At 43.2% G+C, this 26,673-nt stretch overlaps 2 protein-coding genes across 6 annotated transcripts in view; one reads left to right on the top strand and one right to left on the bottom strand.

Annotated features, from left to right (window-relative positions):
- Positions 1–351: 351 nt before the first annotated feature.
- Positions 352–26,042, bottom strand: OGFOD1 (2-oxoglutarate and iron dependent oxygenase domain containing 1). Of its 2 annotated transcripts, none has more exons than XM_025852433.2 (13): positions 25,959–26,042; positions 23,139–23,284; positions 18,361–18,407; positions 15,367–15,467; positions 12,423–12,539; positions 11,788–11,879; positions 11,453–11,581; positions 11,056–11,169; positions 9,563–9,642; positions 8,958–9,271; positions 4,959–5,081; positions 4,464–4,522; positions 352–3,974 (listed from the first exon to the last, which is right to left on the bottom strand). In XM_025852433.2, exons 1-13 carry the CDS (start codon positions 26,005–26,007, stop codon positions 3,813–3,815), a joined length of 1,533 nt encoding a protein of 510 aa, XP_025708218.1. In that variant the 5' UTR covers positions 26,008–26,042; the 3' UTR covers positions 352–3,812. The 2 variants fall into 2 exon arrangements, with proteins under 2 accessions (XP_025708218.1, XP_025708217.1); XM_025852432.2 differs by lacking the exon at positions 25,959–26,042 and adding an exon at positions 24,975–25,190.
- The window catches only part of LOC112809088 (cleavage and polyadenylation specificity factor subunit 5), a 68,329-nt gene continuing 67,062 nt past the window's right edge, over positions 25,407–26,673 (top strand). For all 4 annotated transcript variants that reach the window (XM_073884399.1, XM_025852431.2, XM_073884400.1 and 1 more), the window contains exon 1: positions 25,407–25,654. In XM_073884399.1, the coding sequence (XP_073740500.1) occupies positions 25,539–25,654 (116 nt within the window). In that variant the 5' untranslated portion in view covers positions 25,407–25,538. The remainder of the gene's footprint in view (positions 25,655–26,673) is intronic.

Genomic DNA, 26,673 nt, shown 5'->3' on the forward strand with positions numbered 1-26,673 from the left:
TTGAAGTCATTTTTCGAGCATCCCTTTAAAAAAAAGTCTCCCGCCCCCTGCCAAATTCAGGTACTCAATATTTTTGAAAGAGTATGGTTTTTATTATTTCCCACATGTCTTCCTACCCACATACATCAAGGCTTGGCTCAAATGCTTTCTCCTCAGGAGATCTTCCCCTCCCGTGGCTATTCCTTAACCCTTATTACATTCTGTGTTTAGATCGATGTTAATCCTCTACTGAGAACAGGGGCTGCATCTCAATCAGCTTTCTCCTCCCAGTGGTGCTGAGCCAGTGCTCTGAGCACAGAGAAGCACCTGCTGCTCTCCATGGAATTGCCTATCCTCAGCCAGTCCATCAGGAGCTTCCAACATCACAGAACTAGGGACTTTACAACAATTATGCAACCCTAGCAGTGCTTTACAAGAATGAGTTCCAACATTATTTATGTTTCAAAGTTTATAATTAGCAGTTACAAATCTGCCAGTGCAGAGGCCTGTGATCACAGAACTAAATTATCTCCGCTTTCACTTTGAAACTGAAGTACAGTAAGGAACCCGTTTGCAGCTTGGTGTTTTGCATTTTGCCTCTTTCCCATCTGGCCCCTGCCCACACTAGATGCTGAAGCTCCTGACTCATCTTTTTATTTGTATGGTACAGAAATCTGCTTTTCCTAAAATGATGTCACATGGATGATTCCCAAGTAGTTTTCAGAACTGTCTACATGAGCTGATTTTGCATCAATCAGAGAAAGAAATCGTGTGTTTTTGCAGGAACATTCAGTTCATTAGGGATGGAAAGCTGGTGTCACAAGGACCCTTCTAACGGGCTTTGCATTTTCTCACTGTCAGTGGCATATAAGGAAATACACACTGGTACCGAAGACATACGACAGCCAAAGCTTCTGGCTGAAGAAATACTGGTCTAAGAGAGGTAGCCCAAGCAGTGATTTTTTTTTCCTTCAGTATTCTGCGGGAAAGAAACCACCGCATTCAGTGGAGTGTGGGAGCCAGTCAATGAGCAGTAGAAAAGCCAGGTTCAAAACCAGGTTCAAAACCAGCCTCTTTCCCTTCTGGGCTTCATTTTCCACATCTTTAAAATGGGGGACAGAAGTTAGATTATTAATAGAGTTCTTCCTTAAACATTTTATTTTTCCTCCTAATAGAATGCTAATATGCTCTCAAAATAACTTTATGAAAACGTTCTTAATTTCCATCATTATGAACATATAAATGGGATTTGTTCTTAGGGGGCGACCTTATGCAGCTGTAGGAAGTGGCAAAGCAGTCTCTGGAAGGCACATTCTCTGTCTCAGTACATTACGAAGTACCACAGTGGCTGTCACAGGATGGTGGGATTCCAGATGGATGACCTTTCCTTTACATTTTTCCATGTTCTGCTTCTTCACAATGAACATGTATTATATATATAATCTGAAAAAATATAAAGCTGCTCTCTTTGGGGGAAAAAAAAATCTTTACTAAAAGGAATAAGAATTGGAGGTTCACTGTTAAGAATTAAGAGAGAAGATGCCATATATTATACAGGTGAACATCATAGCTCTTACCTGAAACAAGTATTTCAAAGATGCCCACGTTTTAATTCCTCTTTTGCCACTAAACAGTTTTTGACACTGGCAGAAGCCCTAAAGATCAAGAGGAAGAATGAAGTACTAGGAAAAACAGCTTCTTAGTCACTGATGTCTTCAGTGCAGGAAAGGGACCTGTGAAAGCTACACGGTCCTCTAAGAGGAGCTGTTGTAGATAATGTAACGGACACAAACATCAGAGTCTGGCCCTCAGGGACTCGCTCTCCCTTCAGGCACCGAAATCCTTTTCCATAGTGTATAGAAGATTCTGCCATGTTGACAGACCATAGACACATTGAGATTAAGGAGAAACTAATAAGCACATTTTAACGCTTGTGTAGTTTGCTAAGGTTTAGACAGAGCACTCCAGAACAGGACAAGCTGGGTGGCATCGTACGTGTCACCTAGAGCCATGAGTCTCTATTTTCCCAGCTTGGCGTATGTGATGGTTTCACCTGCCTGGCACTTTCTCCTGGGCCCTCCGCTTCCAGTTACGCCACTGACGGGTTCACTAGAACCTCACCCCTCTCTCTCCCCATCATAAAAACACACCAGAAAGCAAGTGAGTGAAATCAGTCTGTAGCAACTGAAAAGAAAAGGCAAGCTTTGAAATGTAAGCCATGAGTTACACAGTAGGTGTAATCCGTGAGTGTTATTATACCATGGTGAAAAACTGTGGTCTCCAAAACAGTATGCATGTACACTGGCCCAGTACCGTGTGGGCATGGGAAGACACCATTAGAACACTAGTTCTAGGTGCTTCTTTCTCACCTCACCTGGGAAAAAGATATGTTTTGTAACAATACTGAATATTAGTGCATGTGAAAAATTTCTAGACACATATCCATATAATGGGTATAAACGCTAAAACATTTTTTACTGACTGGGGTGCGAAATTAAATTTTAAAGCCATCAACCTAAAAGAAAGTGAACCTCATTCTCTCATTTAAGGTCAACTTTAGAATAGAGTCAGTACTCAAAGTGTTACGAGATTAACGAAGATAAAAGCCCAGTGCTTTTGCTCTTGATTAATAAAACCCCCAATAAAAGCTATGGTAACAGCTAGTAATACGTGTAAAAAAGAGAGAGGAAATGAGAAGACAAGAATGGAATGAGAACAGCATCTTTCAGGTAAAGATGCAGTGACCCCGATGCCCACTTGGCACACCCACATGGACATGTGGTACTTCTCATGTAACCCGCACGATAGTCCAGGGGAAAAGAATGTAACAGAGTGCACAGCCTCTTGGCATTTTGATGGGGCCTTTATCCTTTGTCCTTTTAAAGAAAAAAAGGCAACAAGTTTTATAGCCGACCCTAGAGTGTTTAGGAAAAGGAAAGATGCATGAGGCCAGAATCCCAACTCCAGGATGGAAAGGCAGTAGCCCCAGGAGCCACTATACAGGGCACAAGCAGCCCTCTCTACCATCCAGAAGTCTCCTGAGGCGGGGGCCATGTGGTTTGGGCCAGGCCCGAGTTTACCAAGGCAGGAACACCGTCATCTAAGTCTACACTGTCCTAGGAGAGTCAGTGAAACAAAGCCATAAGCAGTGGGAGGAAGTATCATGAGCCCAGCAAGAAGAGGCTAGAAGTTTCTGCAATGTTCTAAACCAGTGCGATTAGGAAGGGCAGAATCGGCCTTGAGTATTAAAAAAAAAAATCACTGGAAACACGGATGAACCTTGAAGACTTTATGCTCGGTGAAATAAGCCAGTTGCAGGATGAATATTGTATTGTTCCACTTCTAAGAACAGACAGACAGAAAGAAAGTGGAATGGGGGCTGCCAGGGGCTGGGGGTGGGGGGCTATGCTTTCACGGGGACAGACCTTCTGTCTGGGGAGATGGAAAGGTTCTGGAGGTGGATGGTGGTGACGGGTGCACAGCCATGTGAACATACTGAATGTCACTGAAGTGTACATTTAAAAATGGTTAAAATGGTACACTTGACGTTGTGTATATTTTACCACACACAAAAACTTTTAAAAAATCACTAAGGAAGGTCATTATGGAAAATGAAAAACTCAATGTTAAAAAAAAAAAAAGACAAAAAAGCCTTTTTTTTTTTTTAATCAAGAGAGAAGTACCTCGCTCCAAGCTCAAGGTCTAGATTGAGGACAGTGATGATGAGTCCTACCACACACAGATTTTAAGGACACCGTCACACAGGTCACCTTGTGGCTCCTGCATGCTTCCCAGTCCTGAGGGTCTCTTTCCTTCAGCTTTGCCCAGCCCTGTCATTCATAATAGACAAATGAGAAGTCCCAGAAACCAGTTCTATTTGGGAAGGCTTTCTTTTGTTCGAGGCTTCGGTGGTTAATATGCTTGACAAATTTCAGAGTCTCTCTGTCTCTGTAGACCAGTGCCAAAGAGTTGTTTTCTGGATTCACTGTTAGCAGCTGAAATAAGCAAATACAATGACACATCAGAACACCGAACTTATTCTCAACTCTTTTCTTCATGATTCACCATGTTTTCACATCATGTACTTAGACTGGCGATAAGGATCTTTTAAATGATCCTTTACTAGGAGGAACTATTGCTCTGGCTGTCAAGGCATTTTCCAATGAGCCCCATTCCAACACATACCCAAAACGATTTTACCCAGTGCATTTATTTCTTATATATTGAAAGATTTCATGGGAATGCACCATGTAACTCTTAGCTTACATGGAATTTCTCAGTAGGGTAGAAGCAATGCTTACGGATTATCCTGTGGCATCTTTATTCCCTGCCAAGTACTTTCTACTAGAAATTAGAACCACTGCCAGGCAGACCATCATGGATTTATCAGCTAAAGACACTGGCAGAAGGTCATAAAAATTGGATTTCTAAAGAATGAAACCTTAAGAACTAAAAAGGGCAGTTTGCTGTCAGAAGCAACTTACCTCTTCATCTTCACCTTTGGCAATGTAGGAAGTAAAGCCACCATATTCTGGCTCCCAGCCTTACAAAGGGAAAACAAACAGCATTCAGAAATTTCTCACTGCAGGAGTTCCATCCTCTGCTTCCACTGCCAATCCCATGCTGCTTAAAGCTGGAGGTTCTGGGAGCTCTGTAGTAACCAACTCTATGACTTATGAGCTTGAATTTACCATTCAATCCACACTGAGTAAGAAATGAAAACTAAGAATTGAATATAAAACGCACCTGGAAGGACGGTTATTTGGAGGGAAATTATGATTTGGTCCACATCCCCCCATTCCTTAGTCAGATATAAATCCTTTGGGTTGGGAGACTGAAGTTCATGACCCCCAAGATCCCCTCCAACAGAAAGCTTCTATGATCTGCGATCCCGGCCAAGGCACATCACTTCTGAATTGGTCAGCTGAAGGGGGTCACCAGGAGACTGCCCCTTCACTGTTGTCCTTCCTGCCTCTTACCTTCACAGCCACAGTACAGAAGTAGGTCTAGGGCAAATTCAGTCTTGCTGTTGTCATGGATCAAAGTGTAGTGACCGGTCTTCCAACGCCTCAGTTCTCCCTGGCATGTGGGAACACTTGAGTCTAAGAAGAAACAGAAGGCCAGAAAAAACTTAAAATAACCCTGATACAGGGGCGCCTGGGTGGCTCAGTCAGTTCGGTGTCTGACTCTTGATCTCAGCTCAGGTCTCGATCTCAGGGTCGTGAGTTCAAGCCCTGTGTTGGGTTCCATGCTGGGTGTGGAGCCTGCTTAAGAAAATAAATAACTTTGATACAACTGCGAGTTTGCGAGGGAATAATAAGTAGGAATGGTCCAGCACTAAAGGGAAACCATTCCCATAAACCCTCTGACCTACTGCTCCACCAAACCAGCCTTACTTACAGTGACTGTCAGAAATGTATCGTGTACTATTTGGTGGGGCAGAGGGACTTGATGTTCTATTTCTTTTTTTACAAGAAATTCTGGATGGAATATATTTAGCTGCCAAAAATTATTATATGAATATTATAATTTTAAATAGATTCCCCCTGCCAACTGCCTGTCTCCTATTATTAATGTTTTATCTTAGTGTGATTCATTTGTTACAACTGACAAACCAATACTGATACATTATTATTGACTAAAGTCCATAGTTGACATTAGGGTCTACTCCTTGTGCTATACGTTCTATGGGTCTTGATCGGTGCATAATGTTGAGTGTCCACCGTTACCATATCATACAGAATAGGGCGTTAAGCCCTAAAGAAGCTCTGTGCTCCACCTAATTCATCCCTTCCTTCCTCCTAATCCCTTCCAACCACTGATTTTACTCTCTCCTGAGTTCTGCCTTTTCCCAGAATGTCACAGTGTTGGAATCATACAATAAGTAGCCTTTTCAGCCTGGCTTCTTTCACTCAGCAATATGCACTTAAGGTTCCTTCATGTCTTTTTATGGAGGATGATCGCTTGTTTCTTTTTAACTTCATCCTGTTGTGGTTAAAGAAGCTACTTTGTATGGTATCTTTTATTTTTTACTTTTCTAAAGATTTTAAGTAATCTCTACACCCAATTTAGGACTTGAACTTATAACCCAAGATCAAGAGTCGCATACTCCACCGACTGAACCAGCCAGGCGCCCCGGTATCTAGCTTAAAATCTACTGAGACTATTTATCGTCTGTCCTGGAAAATGTCCCATGTTCACTTGAGAAGAATGTATATGCTGCTGTTGGTGGGTAGAATGCTCTGTATTACACCTGTTACATCTAGCTGGTTTATTGGGTTAAGTCCTCTCGGGCGCTGACCTCTCCCAACTACTACTGTAGAAGTGTCGGATTTCTTCCTCCAATTCTGTCAGTTTTGCTTCATATATTTTCAGTCTGTCATCAGGTGCATGAAGATTTGTAATTGTTGTATCCTCCTGCTGTACTGTTATTTTATTTATTTTTTAAAGATTTTATTTATTTATTTGACAGAGAGAGACACAGCGAGAGAGGGAACACAAGCAGGGGGAGCGGGAGAGGGAGAAGCAGGCTTCCCGCTGAGCAGGGAGCCCGATGCGGGGCTCAATCCCAGGACCCCGGGATCATGACCTGAGCCGAAGGCAGACGCTTAACGACTGAGCCACCCAGGCGCCCCTGTACTGAACTTTTAAAAATATAGAATGTCCTTCTTTGTCTCTTCTAATCTTTGAGTTAAGATCTATTTTGTTTGGGTGCCTGGCTGGCTCAATCGGGAGAGCATGCAACTCTTGATCTCAGGGCCGTAAGTTTGAGCCCCACGTTGGGCATGGAGCCTTACTTAGATAGATAGATAGATAGATAGATAGATAGATAGATAGATAGATAGATAGACAGACAGACAGATAAGTCTATTTTGTTTGATATTAGTAGAACCACTCCTGCTCTCTTCTGGTTACTATTTGCATGGAACATCTTTCTCCATGCTTTTATTTTCAATCTATTTGTGTCTCTGGATTTCAAGTGAGTCTCTTGTAGATAGCAGATAGCAGATCCTGTGTTCCTGTCTATTCTGCCAATCTCTGTCTTTAGATTGTCATTTACATTTAAGGTAATTGCTAGGAAAGAGGGGCTTAATTCTGTCATTTTGCTATTTGTTTTCTAAATGCCTTATAGTTTTTTTTGTTCCTGCATTACAGTCTTTTGTGTTTAGTTGATTTTTTGGTATTGAAATGTTTAAATTCTTTTCTCATTTTCTTCTACATATATTCTATAGCTATTTTCTTTGTTGGTACCATGTGGGTTACATTTAACATCCTGAAGTTATAAAACCTCTCATTCGAGTTTATGCCAGCTTAACTTTAATAAAATAGGAAAATTCTGCTCCTTCATGGCTTTGTCCCCACCATTTTCTTTAAGATGATGAACTTTACAGTTACTTTTCACATTTACCTCTGTATTCCCACCTGCTTTGGCCCAGGGCCTTGCATGCAGTCGATGCTCAGTAATAGAATAAAGCATCCTTTGGCTGCCTGTATAGATTTTTTCCAAGGTCCAGGTTCCCATGAAAATGAAACCAAGAAGGAATAGAGGTAAGTAAGCACTTTTTTTTTTTTTAAGTTTTATTTATTTATTTGATAGTGAGAGAGCACAAGTAGGGGGAAAGGGAGAAGCAGGCTCCTTACTGAGCAGGGAGCCCGATGCGGGACTCGATCCCGGTACTCCGGGATCATGATCTGAGCCGAAGGCAGATGCTTAACTGACTGAGCCACCCAGGCACCCCAACAGATACTTTTTTTAAAAAAGCCCATGAGGCCCCACTGATCTTCACCTGATTCCTTTCAGGGCCCAGGTATAGAAGCCAGTATCAATTATCAAGGAAAGCCAACCTTTATCTTAAAGAAAGGCTATCCTGTGTATTGACTAGCACAGAAAAAGCCACCTGGCTCTGGTTGTTCTAAATCCGTGGTGACCAAAGCAACAGGTCAGTCTGCGAGGCCACAGCATCTGCGTAATGTGGGCCTTGTGTCACACTGCTGGCTACGTGTCCGTGGGCATCTACCTTCCTTGTCTTCGCTCTTCTAACTGCAACCAGGGCCTTCTCCAAAAATCTGAGTGGAAGCAGGGAGAGTACAACTGAGGAGAGGAACCGGGCAGCAGATTTTCTCGTCGGATTTAGTAGGTGCTGAGCTGTGTACGCTCACTTACGGGTGCCAAAATTTCCACAGAAGCCTTACCTCTTAAATTTCCTATATTTTTCTGTTTGATCTTGTCTGTAGATAATGAAAGACTTCCTCTACTTTTTTTTTAAGCCTATTTATTTTTTCTTACTAATCTCCACACCCAATGTGGGGCTCGAATTCACGACCCTAAGATCAAGAGTCGCACGCTCTTCTGTCTGAGACAGGCAGGGGCCCTTCGACTTCCTCTACTTTTATTAATAATTTCCTTCTACCTATTTTCCCAAATTCAAGGAGATTTTTCCTGGGCTATTATTGGTCCTTGGCCGAAATAAGCTGTGTTCACCTTCTTCTCTTTGATGTTCTTATGTTTTAGAGAAGTTTGGGGCAAAGCCAGTCCTATTTCTGTCCACTGTTCACATATACTGTCAGCCTAATAGAATGTATGAGCTGCTCCTCCTACCTAGAATATTCTTCCCACAGATCCTTCTTGTTATTCCGATCGGAGCTTAGGTGGCAGCTCCTGAGACAGGTTCTTCCAGTTGCCTGGTCACCTAAGAGGCCACTCGGTCGTCGTTCCTCAGCACACAACCCTATTCAAGTTTTCTGCAAACCGCTTTTATTAGCGTACGTTTTCCTGTGGTCTGTGTACACGTTTAATCTCCATCCTCTCCCACTAGAACATAAGCTCTGGGAGAGCGGGGACCTTGCCTGTTCTGTCCTCCAGCTCCCAAAACAGGCCTAGCAGGTCATGGATGCTCGAGTAATAGTTGTTAGATGAATCAATGACTGAATAGTGAATGCTTAACGGTAAGTAAGGACGACTGATATCAACAGCTTACCTTCCTCTGCTTCATTTTCCTCTGACTCTGGGTCTGTCTGTCCCTGGCTCTGCTGGCTGTTATTGCAGAAGGCCGTCTGATGGTTCTCTGGCCCAGGGGACCTATGGCTCGTCCCTTCTTCACGGTTATCGGCCGCAGAGGCTCCTTCTCCCTGTTTTTGGTTCGCCACCTCATCTTCTTCTGAAGGGGCCAGGAAGTGGAGTTTCAGGCCTGTGAAGTTGGAGAGCAGCAAGAACAGAGGCTCGGAGCGGAACAATTCCATGCAGTCCTTCAGAATGTCAGGAAGCTTGCTCTCCTCAGCTTTCTCATAAAACCTGGAAAGCAGTGATGCCAAGTTGTTCATCAAAGCCACACCTGTACAATGACTCATGGAAGAAAAGCTGTTCATTAGTTTTGTACCCTGCTCCCGAAGTCCTGGCAACAGCCTACTAAAGCACAGGTTGTTGTAACTGTGAGGTTCTGTCAGGGCCTGCTACTGGATGTCCCTGGGAATGAAACATCACCAGGGCCAATGTCCTACCATTGGCAAATGTCCTATTATGGGAAGTGAGCCTTCCAGACAAACAGGCAGATGCTGCACGCAAAGGCAAATGTCGCGGCTCTACCTTTTGTTAGGGGGACCTCGGCTGCTCCATTTCACGTCTCCTTTCTCCAAAGCCTCACAGACCTCTGCAAATTTCTCAGGCTGGAAAATGAGCAAAGAAAGAAGCAGTTAGTGAGTCTCTCTATGATCCCACATTGGTCTTGCAGGTGAAGCCGCTCTGCAGAATCATGCTGGCTGATTCCTAAAAGGGCCAGTGGACATTCACCCGTTTTGCCCAAGGTCCCCAGGCCTGATACAGCACAGCCAGAACAAAGACTGGATAAATCATCAGCACGCTTTAGCCAAGAGACCCGAGTGTCAGTTTGGGCTATTTCCTTTAGTGGTTGTGTGTCTCATGTCAAATCGCTAAACCTCTCAGACTCCTGCATTTATAAAATGAAGACCATAATACGGTCTCTTCAATTCATAAGATGTGAGGAAAAACAATGAAACTGCTTGACAGTCAATGTCATCATACTAGAAGTCTCTGTAGGCCTCACCTTTATGCAATCAGCTTTCTAAATAGAGAAAGCCAAGTGTAGAGCAAGAAGCTGATTAATCTATTGAAATCTGCTCCACAAGAGGCTTTTTATATACTTGTTTAATGTGGCTTCCCAAGGAGTGTTCTCAAAACAGCAGTCCTATCAGCTGTAAAACAGGAAAGAGGATCCCAAAGCCTGGTTTAGGTAAGCTGAATAAAATAGGATCAAAGTTTATTTACTGTAATACTTCTCAAACTCCTTAATATGCTAATGTCAGCTTTAAAATTTCAAGAGGGAAGGGGAGAGGGGGAGAGAGAGAGAGGCAGTATGCTTCTCGTGGAGGAACAGCTCTTGGGACTGTGCTTCCATGGACCCAGGGTCAGCTGTGAAGCACCACACTAGTGTCTATGATCTCGTTTGGCCCTCACAACAACTCTTCAAGACGAACAAGGCAGGTCTTATCCCAGTTTAACTGATGAAGACCTACAAGCTCTGGGAGATTCAGTGATTTGCTCATTAGTAAAACCACAGAGCCAGGGCATGAATATTAAGTCTTCTGACTCCTGACGTAGTCCCTCTCCACTGAAATGTGCTGCGTATCATTGTCAAATGCTCATTAATAGTTGCTGCTCAGTTAATAATCTGTCTTTTACTAAAAGCAATAGTAAGCTGATTGGAAACCATATTCACCAAACGAATAGGAAGGAAGCTACATACAACTCCCTCTCAGCGTAGAAGCGTGCGTGCATATATGTGTGTACCATTAAGATTCCAGAAAACTGGGGAACACCCAAGGGACTCAACCCACTAAGCATACAACTGGTACCAATGTTGGCTACTAGCATCACCTGTATATTTTATGAAAAAGATGATATAAACATTCTAACCAGGAACTAACCAAAAACTCCTTTAGTGATGCCTGGTTTACCCACCCAAGAAGAAAGAAGGACAAAAGCAGTTTTTATAGCCATGAGACTGTTAGGGCCTGCTACTGAGGTCCCCAAGATACACTGGCCAGAACGTGCTGGCTTACCTTAAGGAACTCCTTTAGGAGAATTTCAGACCTTTCTTCAAACTCTTCTTGAATTTGAACTTGGTAATCCATGTCCAGATAAGTAGGGTTGATCCAATCATACAAAATTTCATGCTTACAAAGAAGCAGCAGATGCAAAACGTGAATTAACAATTCCTATTGCTTTTGTTCTTACATCATTTCGTGCTAGTAAAATATATGCAAAGCCTCACTTTATAATCTTCTCCTTGTTACACATAAAAGTGCTGGAAAACTCTGCCTGAGAAAAAGACACTATCAAAAGTTTACCAAAGAAAAGCAAAGGAGGAAACTCAAAGTCCAGTTTCATTATCAGGAAAACAAACCATACAGTAAAGCTTCTAAGATAGGAATCCTGACAACAAGCATTTATTCTTACATCTTGTGGGATGTGAGGGCTCCGAGGTATGAGAGGTTCAAAGTAGTTGGGAGGCCGGGTCAGTGAAGGACCATGGAACCAGCCACTTATAGACAAACGCGACTTTTCTTCAGATAGGACTTCGGACACCTGAAAGGGCAAGGCCAGCAGCGCATGAATGCACCCGCTGAGGGGGACGATCGCCAGCCGAGGCGCGCTCACTTCTGGATCCGTCACGCTGGATGCGCGCACAACCTGGCCACGGAAGTCCAACAGGAAGCTCTCACGTTTCGGTAACAGGGGACTAAAAAGCATGATCCTTAGTACTCTGTATATTTGTGGCTTATAATCTTTACCTGGTGAAAGGATACTGGAGACACTTCAAAGAAAACCAGTGTGTTCCATGAAGGGATAAGAGACTTGACGATCTGCTTCGGCTGAAAGTGTTCTGCGCCAGGAGAGAAGACAACCACAAATGTGGTTTCGTTACCACTAACCACTTTCAGGCCGCCTCGTTTCACTTTGACAATTCTGATTTCTAAGGGGAAGTAGATGGACCCTGCAGATCCCAAAACGCCACCCCCTTCCATCTGTTTCACTCAGTTCTGCTAGCTGACCATTGTTCTTACTACGCCATCTGTCTATTATCGATCGGGGCTGGGATAAGTTCGGAAAAGTTTTCGAGAGGCAACATCTGGTGTCAGTCATTAGGAAACGACCCTGACTTCCTGTCAGACAGACTGGTCCCGGGCACAGTGATGGCCCCAGGCAGCTTTCCACGCGCTCGAGCTTTCCATGGTCAGTACTCAGGAGTAGGGTCTGACTAGTCCTCACGCTCATGGACTCCACCTCTGCAGTAACGACTACAAGTACAATGTAGGGAGGCGGCTGTCAGGGCTGGTGTCCGCTCCCCCTCCTCAAAGGAGGACACACGCTGTGTCTAAGAGCTCAGAAGTAGCTACTGGTGCTGATGCGAATGCACTTCTCTTACCATCGACATCATACAGGTCCAGGGTGCCCCCCAAGCTCCTGTCCCAGGGAGGAACCAGGTAAAGAATGAAGGCGATCCGGCGCCCTTCCAGCTCATCATCATGGCAGAGGAGGGCATCTGCAATAGTGCAACACGCACTTTAATGTCCCCAAGCTGACAAGAAGCAGTTGCTACTCTGACCCTGCATTTTAATATCAGTCCATCTGATACTCACCTGCAATGTGAGCTCCTCCAGCTGTAAAATGACACTCGTTTCTCCTGTTTTAGAATCGGAGACATACAACTGGGAACATGGAGAACTCTAAGAGCACTGAAGAACACACATATGGACAGGCCCCAGAGATAATCACTAACAATATTTGTGCTTATATTCTTCCAGCACTTTTCCTACATATGTTTGCTTTAAAAAAAAAAAAAGAGTGTCCTACAGTGGTTGTTTTGTGGACTTTTTACTACCATCACTATATACACCTGTCATTGCTTTTTTAATGGCCCTGTAGTTATTCTACTATACGGATTATGAATTACCTTCTTTCCCCTTTAATTAATCTTAGACTTGTTGTTTCCATTTCTCATCTATTAAGAAAAATGCTTCAATAAGCAAATGACCATCACTGTACATAGATCTTTTGGTAGCAGTTCCCGTTAATTTCTTGAGCTAATGCTTCTAAAAGCCGTTAGGTGGGACTGAGCAAGGGAGGCATCCCTGCAGGGCAGGAGAGGGAGGATTTGCTATGGTGAACTGTGATCGTTCACACATGGAGGGACTGTTTTGATAAAGAAATATCCTGAAGGTGACGGAAGCCATGGTTCTCACTGCTGAGGAAGGAAATTATAAATATGGAAATGGAGAAATCTGGGATAAACCTTATGGTGTTGAATTGGAACTGTAGGAATCAATGTGAATTGATTTTCCTATGTATGGAGATATTTAGTTAGATATCTACATATTTCTAGACACTGACATACATAAACATATAAACGCACGTGTGCATGTGTGCATCCATGTATTTGCTACCTCTTCTCCACTGAAAGGCCTGGGAGCAGTGACACCCTAATAGCAAAACACCTAGAGTCCAGACCTTGATTTTTAAGCATGATTCATCACTAAAAGGAATCAGGGTTCTTTGGAAGAATGGCTAACTCTGGGTCTAGAGCAGGGGACATATAAGATGAGCTTGGAAAAATCTTGCTCTGCTAGGAAGTAAAATGTATTAAGAATGATGGGGACACATCAAAAGGACATGGAAATCAGCTTAAGGGTGCTCCCTTTGATAAATCAGGGACAAGAGGAGCATCACTATAATATAGCAACTGATTACAACCCGTTACATAAATAGTGACCCATAAATCCACACTGCTGTAAATAAAGATATGAATAAATAAATGGGAAGAGAGGAAGGTTTCCTTTACAGAATGACAATAAATGTAAAGGGGATGTCAGAGGATGCTAAAATAAGCGAATCAAAGTTGGAGGAGAAATGGGATATTTACATAATCGTTAAGTATCTCCCCACAAAATTCTTATTCACTTACAGAAAGAAAAAGAACAAGTTTACAGTGGGAAAGCCTGACATCAGTTACCACCTTAATTAAGTAATCAAAGTATCACTAGACTATGACACATAGAAACCATATACCACTTGATAAGATGCACTAAAAAAACAAAACAAAAAACAAAACAACCCCCACATAATTCTGTAACATTCCTACCAAAAATGCAAGGCTTGAATCTAATCATGAGGAGGCATCAGGCAAACCCAAATTGAGGGCAAATGTACAAAATAAGTCATCTGTAAACCTTCAGAAGACTTAAGATCATGAAAGTCAAGGCTAGACTGAAGAACTGTTCTAGATTGTGGGAGACCAAGTCAGGCATGACAACTATGCAATCCTGGACGGGATCCTTTTGCAATCAAGGACCAAATAATGGAACTTGAATGGAACCTGCAGATTTATACAGAAGTCATTTTTTTGACTTGGGAATGGGAATTATGGGAATAATGTATCGATCCTAATTTCCTGATTTTGATGGTTTATTGCCATCATCTAGGAGAATGTCCTTGTTGTAGGAATAACTGAAGTACATGGGGGTCCTGGAACAGGATGGCAACCTACTCTCAAGTAAAATGGGAAAAAACTATACTATGCTTGCTATGTTTCTGTAAGTTTGAAATGATTTCAATTAAAAAGAAAAAAGTTTTTAAAAAAAGGGCTTTTGATAGGACTCATCCTGTGTATCACTCAGTTAGCCTCAAAAAGTGGTTACCAATGTATACTTCCCCCTTATACTTTATACTGTATGAGAGTAAACCCACATCAAAATTTTACTTAGTGAAACAAAGGAAAACACTTTTCCTTCCAGGTGAAAAAGCAAACACGCTTTCAAAAAGACATTTCTTTGCTCACAAAGGGAACTGGTGACAATGGATACCTCTGAAGAGAAAGGGGGACAAGGAGAAAGTGCAGGGAACTGTCAAGGTTTACACTGTATCCTTCTATACTGTTCGAAGATTCTTCCTTAAGAATGTAGTCTTTTCTTATCTTCCAAAGAACAACCACAAGAAAAAAAAAAAAAAAGAAAAAGAGGCACCGAGGGATATTTGCTCCCTAGGAAGCCCAAGAGTAGAGTTGACAATACCACCTCCGAGTTTCCTGATGCTCTACACGAAGTTGGTGTATGTGCCTACCTTATCAGCATTTTTCTGAAAATTTGGTCAACGGCTTTCATCATATTTTCACCAAAGAGAACCACTGCCTTATACCTTCCAATAAGATAGGAGTTTTGGTATACGAACCGGGTCAAATCTTCCTTATCAAGAAGGTCCTAATGCTATGGGGGGACGTGTCCAAGTCTAGGATTCTGGCACACCGATGCTCTTGCTGCCACTGTGTAGCTAAAGCCTGTAAGTCCTCTAAACATCAAGGGCTTTATCTTTCTTACCAGAGAATTCATATTTAGCACAGGACATGTCAATAGTTGATTCCAGGTCAATCTTGGAAATGTCAGCAAGCCAAGTCCGGAAATCTTCAAACAGAACTTTCCTAGAAATGTCAACAAAGGTAACTTGTTAGCCACAGCGTTTGGATCTCGGCCACAGCTACTTTTTCCTGGAGGCTGTAGTAGCTTCTTTACTTTAAACTTGCACCGTTTAGGACTTGGAAGTGAGATACAGACAGAAAGAGAAAGAAATACAAATCCATCTACTGTAATATAGTTTTGCTCTGCTATTTCATTTTACTTTCTTCCTCTTAAAATTGATAGTATGTTCTATCACGGCAGAGGGCATGCTTTGCCCTCTGTCATAATTTAGCACACTGATGTTCCTTTCCGAGGTTACTGATTTTTAGACATGGTTTTTGGCACTAAATACTACTCCACTGCTTAATGACCACTTGGGTGACACTGCTGCAGATTAAAAACTTTAAGTTGCAATAATGGTGAATATTATGCTAACTGCAGGCTCAGGAAAATCTTTTATAGAAGTTCTGATGCTAGCACGATACCAGTAAGAGATGCCGAACATTTCCATTTGCCAGCTAATGGGGCTCTCTGTATAGAAATCTCTTTAACACAATTTATAACTCACTCAGCCAATCAACTTTGGAATTATGTTACTCTTCATGAGTTGAAAACATTTTGAAAGAACTTAAGTCAGTTCACATTTTGCACACACAGACAGTATTTTTTGGATCATCTTAGTCCAAATGTACACAATTGGAATTCCCATAAAATGCAACTGTGCTGTGCATAAGTATCAAGTCTCCAGGCTGATCTCCTAACGTTTTAATACCAAGTCCCTCTTCCACACTATACATTACCAAACCAAAAAATTCTATAAAACACTGTGCTAGGTTGGTCCAACCAGAAATACCATGTAACTTCAAAAACAGAGTTGCAAATTGTATTTAATGAGCCAGCAGAACAAAGTGCTGAACCAGGCTTGAGATGTGGGTAGCAAACATTTCTGCAAAGTCTTGATGGTTTAAGCAACTATTATCAAAGCCTTAAATCCTTCTTTTACTGGTAACACTGGCTTCCTCAAATGTATTCCATAAAAAGCTCTTCCTCTAGTCACTCTATGAAAGGGTCACAAGGCCAGGGTTACTTTCTGTCATTATTCTCATTTGTTAATCGAATTTAATGGAGAAATCACAGAGCCCAACTGGGAAGTATAAAGATCACCCTTCTATAGACCAAGGAATCCCGTCTAACACACCATCCGGTTATTATCCTGTGGCAATAGAATGGAACCTCAGTCCCACAGCAAATGCTTACCAGAGGCGTGCTGTGAACTAAAGAGATAATGCCTTACAGGTATCTCTCTTTGGAACAACAATAACAAAAGGTCTAAAGAAATATGAGATATTATGAGGTGCAGTTAATACAGGAGTAATACTTCAGAATTGGGAAGAAATAACAATCTGTGCAGACTGCCATCATATATCAAAAGGTCCCAGAGGAAAAAAAGAGAACGAGAAAAAAATGACTTCTGTATAAATGAAAAACAGTTATTACAAAGTAACATGTGCCTATTGTAGCAAAACTAGGGGGAAAAACCCTCTATAAGTAAAAAGAAACTGTTAAAAGAAATCTGAAATCCAACTAGCCAGATTTAAACATTCCATTCTTCTTTTTTCTTTTTTACACAGATAGCCAAATATATCTCTTTTTTAAAAATCATTCACTGTGTGTGCTGTTTTAACGTCTTTTCTCTCTTTTTTTAAAAAGATTTTTATTTATTTATTTATTTATTTGACAGAGAGAGAAAGAGAGAGAGAGAGCACAAGCAGGGGGAATGGCAGGCAGAGGGAGGAGCAGGCTTCCCTCTGAGAAGGGAGCCCGATGCGGGGCTCGATCCCAGGACCCTGGGACCATGACCTGAGCTGAAGGCAGACGTTTAACCGACTGAGCCACCCAGGTGCCCCATCTTTTCTCTTGACAAGTGTACTGCATCAACTCTAATATGCCTCCTCTGGAAGAAGTATCATTATTTTGCTATCACTTAAAAAAATGTTGCCAATTAAAATAGGACACAATAGTAATTTGTGAGACACTGCAGTGTCTTAGGATCCCAGCAGTGCTAAAATGTAAAAGAAATGTGTCTTAGAATTGGTGAAATCAGGTTTATTGTTCTCATGTATTAAAATTCACACATGTCATATTCAATGGTTGTAGAGTTTTCCACTCATGCTTTTACCATTATCTATATAAATCTCAATGCATGGCCATTTAATTTGTATATAGTTTTTCACTATTTTGGGGCACCCAGGTGGCTCAGTGGGTTGAGTGTCCGACTCTTGATTTCGGCTTAGGTCATGATTTCAGGGTCATGGGGTCGAGCCCTGCACTGGGCTCCGCGCTCAGCAGGGAGTCTACTTGAAGATTCTTTCTCCCTTTCCCTCTGCCCCTCCCCAACTTGCACTAGAGTGCACGCACTCTCTCTCTTTCTCAAATGAATAAGTCTTTAGAACATTTTTTTCCTACTATTTTAAGCAACATTACAACATGCAACCTTGTATGGAATTTTTGAGCACATCCTTAATTATTTTCTCAGGATACATTCTTATAAGTGGAATGACACTATAAAAAGGTAAGCATAATTTTAAGAGTTTTGATACATTTTTCAAAACCATCATGTAAGAAAGGGATCGATACTTCTGTCAACACTGGGGGATTTTGCTTTGAATATTTGCCAACCTAATATGTGAAAAATGGTTCCAGCAGTGTTTCCTTAATTACTAACAAAGTCGAACATTTTATCACTGAGAAGGTGGGCCCTGGAATCAGACTGATTTGAGTTTGTAGCTTAGCTCCCTTGGTTTTCATCTAGGAAGCCTTGAATCTCTCAATCTGTTTTCTCCTCTACAAAATGGGGTAATGACATAACATTATATGACATAACATTTTCTGCACCCAACAAATATGATTGTTTACCTTAAAGCACAGATGTGAGGCTCTCTTCTCTTCTTCAAATCATCCGACTTGATCATAGAAAAAGAAAAAAAAAAGGATTCCCTTCATATATTATACTCAGAGGAAAGCAGTTCAGTGAGTGCCCTTGCAGTGTAGGATTGTGGTGAAGAGCCTGGACTCTGAAGCCAAGCTGCCTGGGTTTGACCTGTGGCCCCTCTGTATGGCAGCTCTGTGACTCGGGCAAGTTACTTAGCGCCCCTGGGCCTTATTCCATTCAACAAATATTTAAATAGTTATCGACAGTGGAGCTTATATTCTTTTTGAGGGAGACAGACAATAAACACAAAAAGCTGATGGTTAGCATGCAAGAGGGTGACAAAGGCGCAGGGAAAAGCAGCAGGCTATGAAGGACTGGGCGTGCTGAAGATGGGAAAGGGTTTGCAAGTACAAACGCGGTGGCCGGGCTTGATTTCGCTGAGTGAGGCAAAGCCTTGAAGGAGGCTGAGAAACATGCCAAAGGGAGTGTCTAGGCAAAGAGGATTCAAGGTCCTGGGGTGCCCAGGTGGCTTAGTCGGCTAAGTGTATGACTCTTGATTCCAGTTCAGGTTGTGATCTCAGGGTCGTGAGGCTCCCATGTCAGCCTCCCCGCTCAGCACGGAGGCTGCCTGAGATTCTCTCTCCCTCTCCCTGCGCCATGCCCTGCCCCACGCACACTCTCTCTCTCTCTCTCAAAATAGATAAGTTAATTGGAAAAAAAAAAAAAAAGGATTCAAGGTCCTGGGTGTGAAGCATGCCTGGTCTAGTCAAAACATCCAAGGAGACTGTGTGGCTGGAGTGTAGAGAGTACGGGGGACAGCAGGAGGAGATGAGGCCAAAGAGGCAATGGGATGCGTTAGAGCTCTTCTAAGTACTTTGGTTTTCTGACAAAGAAATGAGGAACCTTTGGAGGCTTTGAACAAAGGAGTAATAGGATCCCATTTACATTTTTAAAAATTGAGATAAAGTTCATGTAACATAAAATTTACCATTTTAACCATCTGAATGTGTAATTCAGTAGATTTTAGTATATACACAATGTTGTGCGACCACCACCACTATCTGATTCCAGGACATTTATCACCCCCTTACCAAAAAGAAACCCTATACTCATTAGGCAGTCACCATACATACTCTTCTTCTGCAAGGTTCTGGCAACCACTGATCTACTTTCTGCCTCTCTATATGGATTTGCATAGTCAGGACATTACAGATAACTGGAATGCTACAGCACGTGGCCTTGCATGTCCAGCTTCCCTCAGTATATTCCCAAGGCTCCTCCATGTTGCAGCAGCATTGCTATGCCATTCCTGTTCTTGGCTGAGTAATATTCCACCATGTGGCTAGACCAAACTCATCTGTCCATTCATCAGGTAATGGACATTTGGGTTCTTTCCACTTTTTTAGATATTATGAATAACTTGCTATGACCATTTGTGTACCTGTTTTTATGTGCACATGTTTTCAATTCTCTTGGGTCCATTGTCATTTTAAAAGAACACAATGGCTGTGATTGTGTAGGTGGGCAAGAGTGGAAGCAGTGAGACTGGCCAATAAACTAATAGAATAATTCTGATGAGAGGCAAGGATGCCTTGGACTGGCTGTTGGTAGTGCAAGTGGAAAGAAGTGGGTTTTTCTGGATATGTTTTGAGGAGAGAGCCTGCAGAATTTCCTGACAAACTAGGTATGAGGTGAGAGAGGAATGGAAGGTTTTTAGCCTGAGCCACTTGGAAAGATCGAGTTGCCATTCACTGGATGGGTAAATTTGCAGGTGGAGCAGATTTAGGGGAAGAAGACCAAGAGTTTAGTTTTGGACTTAAGTGTGAAACACTTAACAGATATCCAAGAGTAGAGGCAAAGCCATGGGAGTCCCTGGAAATCTGCCAGGAAGTGGCCCAAGGGCAAAGCCCTAAAGTACTCTATCATTAAGAAGTTAGGGGGCGCCTGGGTGGCTCAGTTGGTTAAGCGACTGCCTTTGGCTCAGGTCATGATCCCGGGGTCCTGGGATCGAGCCCCGCATCAGGCTCCCTGCTTGGCCCGAAGCCTGCTGCTCCCTCTCCCACTCCCCCTACTTGTGTTCCCCCTCATGCCGTCTCTCACTCTGTCAATTAAATACATAAATAAAATCTTAAAAAAAAAAAAGGTACAAAAGGAAGACCTACCAAAGGAAACCAAGGGCTTGCCACGGAAGTAGAAGGAGGACTCTGAGAGCGTGGTGTCCCGAAAGTGAAGAAAATATCTCCAGGAGAAAGGAGTAATATAGCAGCTCAAATGCAGCTGGAAGGTCAAGTAAAATGAATCCTGGATTTACTAATGTGGAAGTTATGAGCGAGCCTGACAAGTGTAGTTTCAGTGGAGCTGTAGGTAAAAGCCTGATGCAAAGTGGGCTGGACAGAGAATGAGAGAAGGAGTATTTGAGAAAGTACAGACAACTTATACGGAATTCTACTGTCAAGAGGAGCAGAGGAATCCCCAATCTGCCCTCTGTGAAGGGCAAAGTTAGGTCAAAAGCATTTTTTTCTTAGGAACAGCTTTCTTTCTTTTTTTTTAAATTTATTTGACACAGCGAGAGAGGGAACACAAGCAGGGGGAGTGGGAGAGGGAGAAGCAGGCTTCCCACTGAGCAGGGAGCCCCATGTAGGGCACCTGAGCCGAAGGCAGACGCTTAACGACTGAGCAACCCAGGAGCCCCTAGGAACAGCTTTCTTTCATATGTCACAGGGACGAAAAAAAAAAAACCAATGTACTCCCCTCATCTGTAAACAGGAATAGGAAGGTACCTCCTTCATAGGACTGTTATGAGGACTTAATGAATTAATTCATTCATTCTGTTATGAGAATTTATTAATGAATTAATAAATATAAAGCACTTAGCATGGCATATAGCATGCACTCAGTAACACTTGCTTTAAAATATCCAGAATATCAGGCAACTCCTACTGACACACTTGCTTAGGAAGGTTGTAAGACGTCACAGACCCCATTATTAAGATAGTTCATAGCACAAGCAAAGAAAAGGGGATATAAGCAAAGTCTGAAGGGACAGGAGACTGAAAATAGGTTTTGCATCTACTCTTTTAGGATGAAGAAGTTCAATCCCAAAGTGAGCGTAGTAAAAATTATTCACAGCAGAGTTTCACCTAACACCCATGTGATCTAAAGTAATCTTTTTCTCCCTCCTCATTACCCAGAGCCCTTTTTATTATATTGCCACTCACTGACATCACAGTTAGAAGTGTTTTCATCTACCAAATTGCATCAAGTAAAAACCAGTTTAAATCCTAAGGGGTTGTAATCAGAGATACATATAGCCCTAAATCAACAGAGACCTATTGTTATTTATTTTTTTTAAGATTTTATTTATTTGTCTCTACAGAGAGAGACACAGCGAGAGAGGGAACACAAGCAGGGGGAGTGGGAGAGGGAGAAGCAGGCTTCCCGCTGAGCAGGGAGCACAATGCGGGGCTCAATCCCAGGACCCTGGGATCATGACCTGAGCTGAAGGCAGACGCTTAACGACTGAGCCACCCAGGCGCCCTGAGACCTACTGTTATTGAAGTTGATATAATTACAAAGGCAGACAGTTGTGACTTTTAATTAACCGACGTAACTTCACGAGGATAAAAGTTTAATTTTGTCAGATTTCCTGACTTACTAAGAGTCATATCATGTGTGTATTTAACTTGGTTAATTCAATTATATGTGTTAAGGCCCAAAGATAGAGAGACTGGGGAACATAATAAGCTCTAGGGCAAAAGAATAAAAGTAAGAGAAGGAAATCCTGTTATTTACTCTCTTATCCCAGATAAAGAGAAATCAAAGGGTTAAATGCAAAGAAAACAAAATAATCCTTCATCTTTTCCATTTTTATTTTATTCTGTGATTTTTAAGGGCTGATATCCTTGAGATTTTATAAAGGACTTCCAAGAGTCATGTCCATCAGGTACTAAAAAGATATTTCCCCTCAAACTGGGGAAACCAATGACCTGTATTTCTTCCTTTTTGTTTTTAAAGATTTTATTTATTTGACAGAGAGAGAAAAGGAACACAAGCAGGGGGAGTGGGAGAGGGAAAAGCAGGCTTCCTGCAGAGCAGGGAGCCTGACATGGGGCTTGATCCCAGGACCCTGGGATCATGACCTGAGCCGAAGGCAGACGCTTAACGATTGAGCCACCCAGGCGCCAATGACCTGTATTTCTATAGCTAGACTGAGCCCTGTCTTCTAAGACTGGAAAAACTGGCCCTGATTTTGATATGGTCTTTCCTGCCAAATTAAACTGTCTACCGAAAAAAGAATAGACCTCACTCTCTGCAGACATACTGCGATGCACAGCGTACTGCAGTACATCAAGTCACCTAAAATAAAGACATGAATTAAAACATTTAAATAGGTATTATTTTCCAACGTACAACTGTCTTCAGCATACCAATCCTCAAAATGTACTTAATCCCCTTTGTTTATAACGTACTTAACTTACTGGCTTACTGTATTTCTTGACTATCTGTCACCATCACTAGCACCTCTCTTAGTCTAGTCTTACAGGGCAGGAAATGTCAGAGGCTCCCATGCAATAATTATGCACCTAACACATTGTTAACATTCAGTAAGCTTATGTGAAATGAATGAATGCTTTTAGCGATGTCAAGGCAAGGACCCTCCAAGGCAAACCCAATCTAAAACCTCAAGTCTAAAGGTAAGGAATGATTCTGTAGATAAAGCATTTCTTAAGTGGAAGAGTGAATGTGAAAGGGACATAAATACCTGCTGGAACTTATATAAATCGTTATACTTTTCATGGAAGTCCAAGTTCAAAAGTTCCTTCTGAAGCCCTTCCAAAAAGTTTTGGCTTTGGATGAAGTTTGGGATGACGCAGTGAAGAAAGGGATCCATGTCCATGGCAATGGCCTCTGTTGGAAGGAAAACATTACTTATGGCTTTTCCCCCTTTTTTATTTTTGACCCAAGTAGCATGGCAGAGGGAATACAAAAGGGAATGATCATGAATTTTCAGAAATCTAGTACCTAAAGACTTGGGGGAAGAATTATAAGCTCTTCCCTTTTTTCTTTACTCCATTCAATACTACCTTTTCTTTTTTTTTTTTTTTTTAAGATTTTTATTTATTTGACAGAGAGAGACCAGCGAGAGAGGGAACACGAACAGGGGTAGTGGGAGAGGGAGAAGCAAGCTCTCCACTCAGAGGGTCCGATGCGGGGCTCGATTTCAGGAGCCTGAGATCATGACCTGAGCTGAAGGCAGACGCTTAACGACTGAGCCACCCAGGTGCCCCTCAATACTACTTTTTAAATATATTGTGTTTAAAATACTAGTCCTTAGGAGTACAGGTGATATCACTAAATTAAGGTTCCTGCTCTTTTTTGAGTTTTTTAGTTCAACGATTAGCTATTGAACTGAATATATTTTAGATTCTTTACTCATTTCCCCCCAAATTAAAGTGAGAGGAGCAAATGAAAAATGAGAATAGAGGGGCACCTGGGTGGCTCAGTTGGTTAGGCATCCAATTCTTGGTTTTGGCTCAGGTCATGATCCCAGGGTTGTGAGATAGAGCCTCACCGCAGGCTCCATGCTGGGGGAGGAGCCTGCTTAAGATTCTCTCTCTCCTCTCCCTCTGCCCACCCCCAACCCCTAAAAAGAAAATGAGAATAGCAATACTGGCTGGCAATTTTTCTTCAACCTGCCTTTTTTTCCCCCAAGTTACTGTTGGAGGAAGTTACAACATACACTTTTTAAAAAAAATCGGTTCAAGCATAACTCTTCGATGCCTTGATTTCTGTCTCAACACTTTAGCCATTGCCTCTGATACTCTAGGTACCCTCCTAATATTAATGGTCACCACCACCACCATCACCACCACCTACCCCGTGCCAAACACAGTGGTGCTTTACATGCATAATGTCACTTCATCTCCTCGGCAACCCTGTGGCAGACATTATCACTATTTCCATCCTACAGCTGAGGATATTGACAAGTCCCTGCGGGTACAGAGCTTGCCCTTTAGACACTGAGCTATCACTTTTTATGTGCATCCAGACACCCAGGACTCACCCCTTCAAAGCACTTAACAACTGAAACCAAAATCATGGCAAACTCTAGGAGGGAAAGCATGCTGCATGAAGCGGAATTCTTATCCTCTAAAGTGATATCTGAAGTTGAGGCTGGAATCGTTCAAGGTGAGTTCCTTCCCTTGCTCAACACTCGTTTACTCCCATAGGTCACGTAGTCGGCCCATAGGCGTGTAAAAACGAGTAAGCTCAGGTGCCAGCCATCTGGCAGCTCACAATAAATACTCTGGCTACACGATTTTGGGATAACCGATCATTGCCCTCGGAGGAACTACGAACTTGCATGCCATGCCCTCTGCTTCCCAACTCTCGGGCCTACGTTTCTTCCTCTTCTCAGATTTCTAAATCCAAACCGAATTTGGAATGATAGAGGGCAGCAGGAGAGTCAGAGGTGGCCAAAGTCACACTGTCTCCAAGGGCCTCTTCCCTCGTGGCCCCGCTGCCCGGGGCTCGGCTCGAGTGGCAGGACTTTCAGAGGCCCCCCAGACCCTGCTCCCCCTTCACAGCACCCGGTTACCGTGACCAAACGGCGTCCTGCGGCTCCAGGCCTCAGACACCTGCTTTTTCAAGGTTTCTTCGGTGACAGCGTCCGAAAACTCCGCTAGCACCTCCTTCTTTCCCTTTTTCCCCGTCCGGCCAGAAACTGGCTCAGCTGGCCGTTTCCCATTCATCTTCTCTTAAGCTACAGACCCACGCCACACTGATTAAGCAGCTACTTTCCTAGGCTGACTACAATTCCCAGAGTGCCCCCTTTCCCGTGTTCCCCAGCGCCGACCAATAGGAAGTATCAAAGTAAAAGGAGGCGGAACCCATTACTGGTTTACCAATGGAAACTCTAGATATTGCGGCCATCTCATCAGCGATTGGCCTAGTGGCGCTTGGCCCGGCTGGCCTCCGCCTCTCTATTTCCTGCCGCCAGAGGCCCCGGATGCACTTCCGGCGTGCCTTCGCCTCCTCTTGCGCTCTCATGTTAATGGCGGGTGGCGTCTGCTGAGGGGGACGCAAATAACCGCTACCCGCACAGGGAAAGTCTCCCTGCCTGCCCCACTTCCTCTCGCCGCAAGTACTCGAGCTCGCCATCATGTCCGTGGTGCCGCCCAATCGCTCACAAACCGGCTGGCCCCGGGGGGTCAACCAGTTCGGCAACAAGTACATCCAGCAGACCAAGCCCCTCACCCTGGAGCGCACCATCAACCTGTAAGTGCGGCCTGTCCTTAGCGCGCTGCATTCGCGGGCACCCTCTTCCTCGTGAGCGCTCCCAAAGACTGCCGATCTTCTTCCGGCGCGCCCCCGGCCCTCGGCGGGCTTCACGTCTCCCCATCACCTCCACTCCCGCTCGCAAATGCGCGCCTTTCTAGATCCTACGGGCCCCTTCGTGGTCCTCGAGCGCCACGGGGTTAGAGTCCTACTTGAGAGGGTTTTCCGTTCCCGGAGCGAGGGCTTGCTCCCACCCCTGGATTCAGTCATAGTAGGAAAATCCCAAGTTTGTTTTTGAACTCACCCCTTCCCCACGTCTCCAGAGGAAACCAGCTGCAGAGCGTGGTGTTCATTCTTCCTGTGCAGTGTTTATGTTTTCACATCACGTATGTGGTATTGCTTTTTGTGGGTTCTTCTTTGGTATAAATGGTATCATGTTCTCTTGTTTGCAGTTTTCACTCTTCTGTAGCAGTGAGCTTTCGAGAGCTAGCTATAATGCGTAGGTTTAGTTTTTTTTCTCTTAACGGCCTAACTGGTATTTGAGCTCCAGCATGCACCACATTTTATTCCTGTGCTCGGGGCCATCTGGCTTACCCCTATGCATTCCCCTGTCTTCTCTCCGCAGCGACAGCAGCCAGGCAGCCAGCGGGCCCCATCTTGGGAGGGTGCATACTGTTGAGGTTGGGCTTTTATTCAGACCGTGGAGGGGACCAGCAGGTAGCCCCAGAGAACCCATTGTGGGCTGTGTTTTTATTTTCAACACTCTTCTGTTTGAACCCTTCAAGCTATTGCATTTCGAAGTCACTCTCAAAAGTTATCTCGCAGTGGCAGGTAATTGGCATTGGAGTTCTATCTTGCTCAAGAAATTGTCAGTATGCTCTCTCTCTCCTCTTTTTTTTTTAATTATTTCTGAGAGTTTGTGAGGCACCGTGGTGCTGACCCTAATGAAAGAAAGTGGCCAGTTTATGCTGGTCAGTGTTTAAAAGGTGCAAGGACTGGGGCGCCTGGGTGGCTCAGTC

The sequence above is a fragment of the Callorhinus ursinus genome, unplaced genomic scaffold, assembly GCF_003265705.2.
Source record: "Callorhinus ursinus isolate GAN/ISIS: 27379988/994484 unplaced genomic scaffold, GSC_fseal_2.0 scaffold56, whole genome shotgun sequence".
NCBI lineage: Eukaryota > Metazoa > Chordata > Mammalia > Carnivora > Otariidae > Callorhinus > Callorhinus ursinus.

Excerpts from the sequence above, each read along its gene's own strand:
- OGFOD1 (XM_025852432.2), bottom strand. The coding sequence starts at position 25,128 with ATGAATGGGAAACGGCCAGCTGAGCCAGTTTCTGGCCGGACGGGGAAA. Across the intron at positions 18,408-23,138 it reads ATTTATATAAGTTCCAGCAG|TCGGATGATTTGAAGAAGAG; the intron begins GTATTTATGTCC and ends TCTATGATCAAG. Across the intron at positions 11,170-11,452 it reads GCCCTCACATCCCACAAGAT|CATGAAATTTTGTATGATTG; the intron begins GTAAGAATAAAT and ends CTTCTTTGTAAG.